General features: G+C 36.3%; 1 protein-coding gene across 4 annotated transcripts in view; it reads right to left on the bottom strand.

Annotated features, from left to right (window-relative positions):
• ctbp2a (C-terminal binding protein 2a) overlaps positions 1-12,537 on the bottom strand; it is a 61,250-nt gene that overhangs the window by 23,179 nt on the left and 25,534 nt on the right. Inside the window, exon 1 of one of the 4 annotated variants that reach the window (XM_067366988.1) lies at positions 8,358-10,641. The exons of 2 other annotated variants lie outside the window; for them this stretch is intronic. In XM_067366988.1, the coding sequence (XP_067223089.1) occupies positions 8,358-10,641 (2,284 nt within the window). Of the gene's footprint in view, positions 1-8,357; positions 10,642-12,537 lie in introns of those variants that run through there. One more of the 4 variants, XM_067366989.1, reaches the window with a different exon arrangement.

Below are 12,537 nucleotides of genomic sequence, written 5' to 3'. Positions count from 1 at the left end.
AACTACAACATGCCCTAATGATTAGAAATGTTCTGATTATTTGTTATTGTTCAGTAAAACTTTGAAAACATACAGCTTCATTAGTTAACATGTTAATTCATTATCACTAAACTGACAATAAAAATTTTATTTAATTTAAATTTAATTATTAATTAATGTTAATTTCTTAGTTACTATTTAATAACATTACTAAAATCAAAATAACTTATTTAATGGACCTGAGATAAAACAATGATAACAATGATCAGTTGTGTTTCTAAACTAGCATGAACAAAAAATAACACTTTCTGTAACAAATGTAGCTATTGCTCAATCTTAGTTAATGCATTAAATAGAGTAAAGTGTTATCTGTTGTTCTTTATAGCCTTCTTTTGCATTTTAATCTGTTTGAAAATTTCAGAGTTGTTTTTGTTTTATTACAAAAAGAGTTCTTAAACCTGTTAAACTATGACAAAAATGGTTTTGCAACGTCTTTTAATATCGTGATAATACCGTATACCGTGATAAAAGTTTCATCAATTAATAGCAAAATGAAAATTTGATACCGTCACATGCCTATTATTAGTTAATATAACTTCTAAATGCTACTTTTTAATACTTTTCAGGTTTAGCAAAAAAGCATCTTCTCTTAAAAAGCTATAAAATCACTTTTTTTTTTTTTTTTGCAAAGAGGGCAAGAAAGAATTACTGTGAGAGTGACGGGTACTTTATTGTCAGTATCGGGCTCGCAGATCACATGGGTAGGGCACTTTTTACTGTTTGTGAGGATGACCATGTCTGTCACCACCGAAGACCATTTTTGACCCAGGAAAAACCCTGCAGTGATTCATTTGAATTGAAATATTTAATAATTTAATAATGATTTAATAATAATCTAATAATTTAATTTAATTTAATTGTTTGGCAATTAATTTAGATTAATTAATCACAGAGTATGTAATTAATTAGATTAAAATTTGTAATCGATTGACAGCCCTAATAATATTACATTACATATACATATAAATATACATATATACATATATACATATAAATATACATATATACATATATACATATAAATATACATATATACATATATACATATAAATATACATATATACATATATACATATATACATATATACATATATACATATAAATATACATATATACATATATACATATAAATATACATATATACATATATACATATAAATATACATATATACATATATACATATAAATATACATATATACATATAAATATACATATATACATATATACATATAAATATACATATAAATATACATATATACATATATACATATAAATATACATATAAATATACATATAAATATACATATAAATATACATATATACATATAAATATACATATAAATATACATATATACATATAAATATACATATATACATATAAATATACATATATACATATAAATATACATATATACATATAAATATACATATATACATATAAATATACATATATACATATAAATATACATATATACATATAAATATACATATATACATATAAATATACATATATACATATAAATATACATATATACATATATACATATATACATATAAATATACATATATACATATATACATATAAATATACATATATACATATATACATATAAATATACATATATACATATATACATATAAATATACATATATACATATATACATATAAATATACATATATGTATATATATATACATATATGTATATATATACATATAAATATACATATATGTATATATATACATATAAATATACATATATGTGTATATATATATAAATATACATATATGTATATATATAAATATACATATATGTATATATATAAATATACATATATGTATATATATAAATATACATATATGTATATATATAAATATACATATATGTATATATATATATATATATAAATATACATATATGTATATATATATATATATAAATATACATATATGTATATATATATATATATATAAATATACATATATGTATATTTATATATATACATATATGTATATTTATATATATATACATATATGTATATTTATATGTATATATATATACATATATGTATATTTAATGTATATAATTTTTATATCATAATATATAGTTATATCTTTATGCTTCAGAACATATATTTATTAAATTTATAAATTTAAATAAATTTATATAATATAATATATAAATTAATTACTTTAAAATAAAAACAGATATTTATATAATTTTAATATATATATTAGTATTTTTTTAAAAAGTTGTCTATTCTAAAACAATCTATTTAAAATCTATTTTAGTTAAATAATCTATTATGTTTTTTTAATTAGCAATAATACTGGAAATTATATAGCTAAAATAAAACTGCATAGGAGCAATAAATTCATAAACAAGCTTAATAACTAAAGTTTTAAAGACTATCAAGAAATCTTTCTTGCAATCTCAACACAACAATGTGAAATGTATTGACAACATCAATGTCCAAAACATCACCTAAAAACAAATGTTTATGTTTGCGATGCATTAAAACATATTCTGTTAACTGGCCTGAATCTCTTTCTCCATCAGCCCATCTTTACTGTTGAACACCAGTACAGTATTACACCCATTTGTTCATTCAACCTTTGATCTCTGCGACTTTGTGCAAACACTTGGTAGAAACAGAAATTTGGATATGTCGACAAATTGCAACAAACTGCATATACATGCAATGTGTGGTATACATTTAAAAGCAGGCCTACATGTATTCATTTAGAAGATTCTGTTATCCGAAGTGATTTACAAATGAAAAATTCACAAGTTGTTTAACATTTTATGAAGTTGGAAATATCAGACGCTGGTAGTTGTTTACATACAGCTCTCGTCTACACGCTGCACCAGGCCAAATTGATTATTCATATGTTCAAACAAACCAATATCACACCAATTTCTGATTCTTTAATGCTAATATGCCATGTGGGACAGATGTACACGTCAGAGATAGGTCAGATGAGCTGTCCTACTGCAGAAAGGGATTACAGTACACGCATTCATTCATTTCTACAGGATTATGTTCTGATGGAGACCGCTAACCCCCGACCCCCCCATCCTTTCCCACTGGGCCCGTCCTGCACAGATGGCTAGTGGGATTTTACCTCTCTAATCTCTTTTCTTTCATTCCCTCTCTCAGTCTTCTCTTTTCATTTCTAAAACCCTCAGTAAATGAATATGCTGAGTTGGAGAAATCGGCACTGAAATGACTTTTGGTTTTGAGTGTCTTTTGCCCTCCAGTCTCATTCATTATTTCCTCTCTTTGCCCTACTTTGTGTTGATTTTCCTCCAAATTTTCTTTAGAGTCTGATAAAATTTCTACAGATTAATGGTCACCGACTGCATTCAAGTCATTTTTATGTTGAAGAAACCACCTTTATTCTCTTGGACAGTCATGCCAAAACTAAAACCTATAAAATGAATAAAAATTTAGGTAAATCCTCCTATTTGTTTCAGCAAACATAAATAGGGAATTGATATAAATCAAAAAAGGATGGACTCTCACAAAAAAAAAAAGAGAGAGAAATAGTATCAGATACCATGCGCAAAAGGGCAATTCATAAACCGATATTTGGCCATTTGAGATTATTGAACTGAGATTATTGAATTTCACTGAATATTTTAATTGAATTTTGAGTAAAATAGGTGTTGTTTTAGTTTCAGCACTTTTAGTACATCTGATATATCATTATTAAATGATATAGTATGTATATATATCAGCATCATATCACCTATTGGCATAAGCATATGTATATACATTAGGGGTGTAACGGTACACGTATTTGTACCGAACCGTTTCGGTACAGGGATTTCGGTACGGTGCACGTGTGTACCGAAGCATTACATTGCAACCAATATTCACCACCAATAACCGCAATAAGCTCTGCGTTTTGTTACTTTCGATAAGAAACAAAGTGTCATCCTTCAAATTCTGTCCACGAAATCATGAAGTTTAAACAGAAAATGGCATTTTGATGTGCTTTGATGTGGGGTGACAGATCACTGTACAGGCGCCTCAGTTCAACCGGCAGCGCGAGTGCGGAGCGCAAGTGAATGTGTTCATCTCTTCCTCCTTAATACTAGTTACAGAATAAACATGAAAGAACATCTGAAGGTATGTTGCAAGATTCAGTACAACTTACTGAAACGGTCATATCTCATGTAATCGCTCATTCAGTGTTTCAACGGTGGAAAGACATCAATGAAAGCATCCTATTCAACAATATGTCATGATGCATTTACCTCAGAAAAGCCATTCAGTGTTCACAGCTTGTTAGTTCGCTAGAGAAATGAACTCTTTCGCTTAATATATGCACTGTATTATCCAATATATTCATTATTTTACTTAATCTTTTAGTGATATCCTGATTAGGCTATTTAATGTATGTTTAATAAATCTGATGTTAAAATAACAGCCACTGTGTAGAAATGATTATATTTCAACAACGAATTGGAGTAAAAACATTTAGAAGTTAATGCAAAAACTGCCTTAGGTGCAGCTTACAGGTTTGCATACAATTTGTTATTTGAGTGTTGATTATTTTATCTAAAAATAAAAAGCAATTGAATTTAGGCTAATAGTTTGGGCTTCTTTCAAGTTAGGGCTCCCTACATAGTTTATAGCATTAGCAGAGATCATTTTTTTTTTATCCTTAAGAAACTTTTAGTTTTAATTTAATGTAATATATTTAAAGACAAAAACACAATTTGTTCAGTAAACCTCTGTTTAATAATAAAAAAAAGCAATTTTATGTTTAGTTTTCTCTCCACCTGCTGTACCGAAAACTGTACCGAACCGTGACTTCAAAACCGAGGTACGTACCGAACCGTGAGTTTTGTGTACCGTTACACCCCTAATATACATGCATATACATATGTACATATATACAGCACCTGTCAAAAGTTTGGAAAAACATTACAATTTATGTTTTTAAAAGAATTCTCTTATTTTCAAAAAGTAAAAAAAAACATCAAAAATACAGTAAAAACAGTAATATTGAAAATTATTTAAATTGAAAATAATTGTTTTCCATTTTAATAAATTTTTTTTTTTTTTAATTTAATTTTTGTAATCTATACATTTGTTTATCAAGATATGCAACAGGCTACTCCAAATAATACAATAGTATTACTTATGATATGCGTTCAAAAAAGCTTATACAGTAAAAATTTAATTCATACTTTCGTTCAATTTAGCCTTAAATGCACCATGCATTTATCTAGTTATATGTAGCTAGATTCATGCTTATCACTTGTTTGCCATTCAAAATTTAAACAAAAGTGATGACAGCACCACACTATTTGCATACTGAATTGTGATTGGTCTTGTCATTCCATCTTTTTAACCATATAATCACCTTTATGCTGAAAAAAGAAATTATGTTGATTCTCTTTCAGAGACTGAAAAAAACTTGCTAATTGTGGCCTAGAATAAAACGGTTCAACTAAACAGTCTGCACTAGAGTAAAGCGTACCATGAAGCGTCCTTTCAGCGTAACACTTCTGATCCATGACCAGGACCGGCTTATCCCAGACAACAGGATGATCACTATAAACACCTCAGTCCTAAGAGCTCGCATAGAAAAAGAACTTCAAAAGCATCAAAAACAATATCAAATAATACACCAGATACAATAAAACACAAACAACAATACACAAACACATGGACACACCTGACCTGCAACACTCTCATATGGTCTGACCGTGACACCCATCGCCATGGCTACGTAATCCCTTCTTACTAGAAAGGAAGGTCTTCTGCCAGGGTCGCCCCTGCATGTCCATATATAGACACAATTAGTCTTGGGGGCATTTGGAATGACTATATATGGTAAAGGAATAAGGAAGCAGGCTCTTTTCAGATTAGTTCATTGAGATGTATTAGACCGTAAGGAACGATACATTATGGTGTATGTGCAAGCTTTATAAAAGAGAGAGCACAATAATAATAATTATAATAATAATTTAAAAAAAAAAAAAAAAAAAAAAGCAGTTGTTGCCACCAAAAACAGGTCACCTAGCAACACACAATTAAGGAATACCCTGCGAGCCCGCAGTCTACAGCCTGTCCATTAGCAGACGAAATTACTGGCTAAACAAACAACCATCACCCACATGCAAATGACTTTGTTGTGCAAAAAAGAAGCTCTCATATTCTGGTCGAGACTGCTTGCCCACTGGGGTTTTCACAGATGTTTAGGACATGAGCAATGTACTCTGACTCTATCCAACCTGAAACATCTGGAGTCAAAAATGACTGGGGCATTGGAGAAATGGTTTCATTACATGGAACGAAAGCCAGCTAAACCCATTAACTCAAGTGAGACGGCAGGGAAGGTGTAACAGAAGCAAAGGGAGGAAAAAAGACAGAGAAAATGGAAGCCTTTGAAAGAGAAACGAAAAGAGAGGATGCATGAGATAGTCAGGAAGCCGTGGATTAGTCTGTCGTAAAAAGAAGAGTTAAAAGATTATGATGCTATCCGTCCTCTTTTCTAGGGATGGGCGGGATGGTCTACCAATTCTCCAACAATTGACTTGCCCATTTAGACAAAAAAAAAACAAACAAAAAAAAACATTTGTTTTATAATGAGGTAGATCAACCAAGTTTTTAATTCACTGGATTGCCCAAAAACATAATAGGTTGCTAACATATAAACCATTTTTGTTGAATTTCCAGAACATATAATCATTTCGTGATACATATTGTTACCATTAAATATAATGACGTATACCGAGGTTTTGGTCTAACTGCCCAACCCTACTGAAGCTGTTTTTTGCTAACCAGGCACTGAACCAGTCAGCCTTTAATAATGTTTATCACCGCTCATTTCTCTCCCACCCCAGAGGCTCTCCAATCATATCCATACACTCTGATTACTATCACCACAATGTGATTAGCCTGACTATGGTGATGTGTTGTTTAATTTCCTGTCGGGGTCTGACACTGCATCTCCATTTCGGCTCAGAGTAAAACTCCCCGTGCTGCCTCCCCTCCCCCTCAGTGCAGTCATTGGTCATCGTTCTGAAACAACCAATGTGGGCTGGAAACTGTCTCCAACACCAGCTGCACCAGGTGGGATTCAAGAATACAGAAATATGACACTATAACTCTTTACAGTCCTTAGCACTCCAAAACATGCATGTGCATCAACATCAGTTTTGCAACAAAATTTGAATCCCACAAAATATATATTATTGCATAAAATAAAATTAAATCCATTGAAGTTGTTTGCATTGTGACATTATTTTCATTCTACAAAAGCAAATGTCACTCTCTCCCTGTGCTGGTCCATTCTGATCTTGCTGGTATACGCCTCTAAGTGACAATTCACATCAAACATGTATCAAGGGGCTCTACCGCTAACTGACAGGGTACACTTCACTAACAGTATCTTAGTCGAACAGATCAGCTGCGACGGGCAGATAGTGACAGAGGTTTAAACTAGCAAAGACAAACCATGAAAATAAAAATAAGACATGTCACTACAAATTCATTTAGATACGTTTACAAGAGAGCATACATAATATAAAAGTAATGTAGTATAGAATTCCAAGCCCCCCAAAAAAAGAAAATCAGTGACACCCTGAAGCTGATAATGGCCAGAACTGCATAAATGTGACTGACTAATAACATAATAGGCCACTGAACCATTAGGCAACATAATGAAAACACGCTTGCACATTGTAGCACAATTTACCATGCCACTCTTTGTAAAAAGAAAGTTCAAAGTAAGGTTACTTTTAAATGAGCTTGTGCTAGACCACACAATATGAAATACAATATTCAGTGGTATGTGATTTTTCAATGACAAGGTATAAAAAGATGATGAGGGATGACATGCTAAATATTCTTTTTTCCTAATTCTTTATACACAAAAAAAAGCTTCTGATCTGAAACAAAACAAAGCCAAACAAGTTCCATAAGCTTTGATCTGAAAGAATAATCTTTCATAAATTAAGACAAGTCTTGCTCAACATTAGACAAAAGAAGGAACAGGGACAATATCTCAGTACTAGATGAATATGTCTAGGAAATTCATTAGAAACTCAATGTATTACTATTTCAGCAACAAAACAAACATTACCGTTTATTCTTCAAAGGAGGTGTATCTGTATAGCACTTCTAAAAAGTGAAGTTCAAAGGAATAAAATATAACTTGAGTCAATTAGCCTACGATCGTATGATTCAGACATGCACACTCTGACACAGACAGTTAGGAGCTGAAGCACTAGAGAGGGTGGAGGAGGGGAAGATAGGAGAATGTGAAAAAGGTAATGGAAGAGGGCTTTGATTTACTTGTGTCCGGCGATGCCATAGTGGAGACAATGACCGGAGGTCCAGTACGCCGGCTGAGCTTCTGATTAGCCAGGCTCGCATTTTGACCTGGGATGGCACTACCAACAGGTACTAGGGAACCATCTGAGGCTACTCCAGCCCTGCGCATTACTTGTGGGCTTACATGGGGACTGGGCATGGGCGACATCGTGGCCAAGCTCCGATCCCTCTTCATCAACTCCATTGGTACAGTATAGTTGGTTGTATACGCCTTTGGAGCTTGCTGGGGTGCCAAAGCAGGCATAGTCATTTGTTGGGGAACTGCAGGCAGTGCTGGCAAAGGCTGTGGCATTGCATGGATTGCCATTTGTGATGGCATTACCGGCAGATGTGATGGAATGGCTACGTGTTGGGACATTGCAGTCATGGGTGGCATGGGCAAGCCAACATGCGGATTGTAGCCTGACAACGGGCGAGTCTGGACTGGAACCACAGAACCACTGTATGCTCCTGCAGACCTGGCTCCAGGATAACCACTGGACTCAAGAAGCTGCTGGGAGGGAGCACTGCTGGGTCTCCGACTATAACCCTCACCCATCCTTGGAGATATAGTATGCATGGGGGTAGAGTGTGGCTGCATATACTGGGACTCCAAACCCGGAGTCAAGGGTGGCGGCTGGTGCACATAAATGTCACTGCGATGGCTAAAGCTGTTTGATCTGCCACGGACTGGAGCACTAGGATGCATGGGGGTAGCAGGAAGGATTTCAGGAGGTCGTTTGTAACCTAGCACAACACGAGACAGAACCCTGGCTTGGCCCAAGTTGGGGGCCACTGAACGCACATCATTTTCCTCCATAACAGCCAACATTGCAGTGGAGTCAAAGCCCTGCTGCAGTAGAGAATTGATGGTGCTTTCTGAGAGGCCCTCTTTTTGCAGCAATGCCAGAAACTCAGGGTCTGCATTTTTTTTAGGGTCTACAGGAGCCACTGGGGTCTGAGGGACAGTGGGAGGAGGAGCAGCAGTAAGAGGCTGAGCAGAAAGTTGTGGTAACGGAGCAGGAGTGGTTACTGGGGCAAGGGCTGTAGGGGGAGCTGGAGTGTAGACAGGATTTGGAGGTGCCACGGGTTGCACATGTGGAACTTGCTGCACTGGCTGAACCTGTGGTACCTGCTGAACTTGCTGCACTGGTTGCATTTGCTGCACTGGTTGCATTTGCTGCACTGGCTGAACATGCTGCATTTGCTGCACTGGCTGAACTTGTTGCATTTGCTGCACTGGCTGAACTTGCTGCATTTGCTGCACTGGCTGAACCTGCTGCATTTGCTGCTGCTGTATTTGTTGTTGCATTTGTTGTTGCATTTGTTGCTGCATTTGTTGTTGAGCCTGTTGTTGGGCTTGCTGTTGCTGCTGTATGGTGTATGGTGAGGGGTTTTCCAGATGCATGACCATACCTCGGGCAGTTCCATCCATTCCTTGAGCAACTGGATCAACCACCAGGCAGGTGGCTGTTGGCTGATCAATCGGCCTTCCGTTAACGTCACTGTAGACTGAATGGCTAGTGAGAGAGGCAGGTGGCTCAGCACCGTAACGTGGAGAATTTGGCTCCATTATATAACGAGCAGGAGATGGCGCTCGGCTTGGAATGCGCTGCCCATCCTGCATCATTTTTGTGCCAGGAGTAGCAGGTGGTGGTCCAGGCAGGGATTGTTCCCTATAAATACGACCCATGTCATGAGCACTTGGAGGTGGGGGAGGAGGTATGCCAGGTGTTGGGGCAGCAGAACCAGGCCGACCTCCAGAGCTGTGTTCCCACAGTTGCCGAGGACCTGCCATTATTCCATAATGTGAAGATGACCTATTGAGAGAATGAGTTTGCTCTCCACGATAGAAACCATCTGTTGGCCGAGGTGGCATGCCTGGGTCTTGCTGATAGTAGTCATGGTGTGGCAGGGAACCACGGTTTGCCATGGATGGTCGGTCGTAATGGCTGTTCAACTCAGGAACGGAGCTCTTTCTTATGTTACGTGGGTCCGGACGATCTAAATAACCTTGGTTGTAAAGAGATTGCTGGTAGGAGTCTGGCTCCCGTTTCAAATCGAGGTCAGGAGGACGCACTCCAGGCGGTGGCTCATACCATCCCCCTCCTGTGTCTGCTCCATAGCTCAGTGAGTTCCGTCGACCAGCCATCCGGGCCTGCTGCTCATAAACATTGTCACTGCGCTCCCAATGACCCTCATTCCCACCCAGCGTGTCCCAGCTCTGGGAGCGGCCGATCGGCAACTGCTTACTGGAGATCAACATGAGGAATAGATATACCTTACTCACAGGGAAGAAAAATGAGAGAGGTTTTCCTTTAAGTTTCTAGTTGCAGGCTGATCTCAAGTGGTGAAAGGAAGGAGTATGGAAGAAAAAATTAAAACAGAAGATATTGCTTTTCACCTGAGGTCCAGTTGTAATTTCTGTCTCCCGTCTCTATCACAGTGGCAAGGTCTGGCTATCAAATGGCTCCTCTTGCTTGGCGATCGGTGAATAATTAATCTGGGGAATACTGCTGGTGGTGATGGAAGCAGGAAAGAGGACACCAAGCCCTCTCACAAATAACGTTGGTAGGTGAAGACTGCCTGACTACTCCATTCTGGCAATGTAAAGCGACAAGCGTGAACAGACCGAGGGAAAGAAAAAGAGAAAACAGAAGAGACAGGAAGGAAAATTTTAACAAGGGGAGGGTTGGTGTGGGGGAGGCAGGGGCTTGTGATAATCCAGCGAAGCTGATCCGCTCCAACTCCGAACATTTTACTCGTTCAGATTGCTATGAGGGATTACAGACCAAATAAAGCCAGCTTAAATTCACTCTTCCCCTTTGTGACGTCACATACAAACACACACAAAATGTGTCCTCAATGATAATGAATACAATGAAATCTCCTTGGACAGGAACACATGCTGCCGTGGACACACTTACCTGATGCTAGTGGTCGAGGTGGTCTGTGTTTCTTTCAAAAGCCTAGCCAGCTGGCATTGAGCAGGAGGTCTTTGCTGGACTCCAAGAGGTGGGCCAGGGAAACTAATACAGATCTAATGCAGCAGGGCAAAATCGTGTAGCACTGTCAGGAAACGTCAAATCCTGATTGAACAGTAATCCTATGATGGGCCAGCATTGCCTGCAGAGCTATGCAAATGCAGAGATCCAGCATCACCACTCATCTATTACATTATGACCCATGCGGACACCAGCACAGCTATATGAACCACTGCCTCTAAATACACTGTACAGCACACCAAAAATGAGGTCAAAAAGCTTCGAGAAGCTTATGGATAACAACACTGATGCACAAAAAAAAATTAGTATCATTACAGCAGATCTGATAGAAATTACGATACCCCTTTCCGTAAAAATGACATAAGCAGGGCTCACAAAATTTCAAAAATCAAAATACCATTCAGGCAGGCACTCTTCAGATTTTGGCAGCCCGAAATGGATTTAACTAGCCCAAATAAAAAAAAAGGGCGTTAATCCATGCGCTTCTTAACATTTTCACACACGCACACAGCGATTTTCACAATTCTCTCCACTGCACATGCAATCTCTATCACTTAGCAACAGTAAATTAAGTGAGAACAACAATCTTTTACAGAGGGTGGCAGTATCAATTGTCTTTCCCAAACAGTCAGAAGAAGAGAAATCAAGGTGAATGCAGCCAGAAGAAGACATAAGCCAAGTAATGTTAGCATCAGCTAAACTTCACTGCAGACAAAACAGCATGATAAGAAACTTCTGTGATCACATTTTTCCAACAAATAAGCCAAGGGAGTGAACAACGCAAATCAAGGAAGGAATTTTATTTCACTATTTAAGACAGCTGTCGTCGGGAAGGGCGGCACCGGCGAAATACTTTGGTAGCCCAACTGGAAGGGACAAAAGCACAGGGACGTCTGGCTACCAATTTTGTGAGCCTAGATAAGGATACTATAAATTCTTAGAAACATCAGAACCACATCAATATTTACTCACTCTCGTGCCATTCCAAACCTGTATGACTTTCTTTTTCTGTGAAACACAAAAGATGTTATTTTAAAAAATGTCTCTGTGGATTTGTGTCCATAAAATTAAAGTTAATGGGGCCTAATGTTGTTTGGACCCCAGCGTTCTTTTAAAATATCTTTTTTGTTCTGCAAAAGAAAGAAATGCATACAAGT

Source organism: Chanodichthys erythropterus, chromosome 18, assembly GCF_024489055.1.
Source record: "Chanodichthys erythropterus isolate Z2021 chromosome 18, ASM2448905v1, whole genome shotgun sequence".
Lineage (NCBI taxonomy): Eukaryota > Metazoa > Chordata > Actinopteri > Cypriniformes > Xenocyprididae > Chanodichthys > Chanodichthys erythropterus.
Note: the sequence above shows the minus strand (reverse complement) of the source record. Positions and strands in the feature narration are given on the sequence as shown.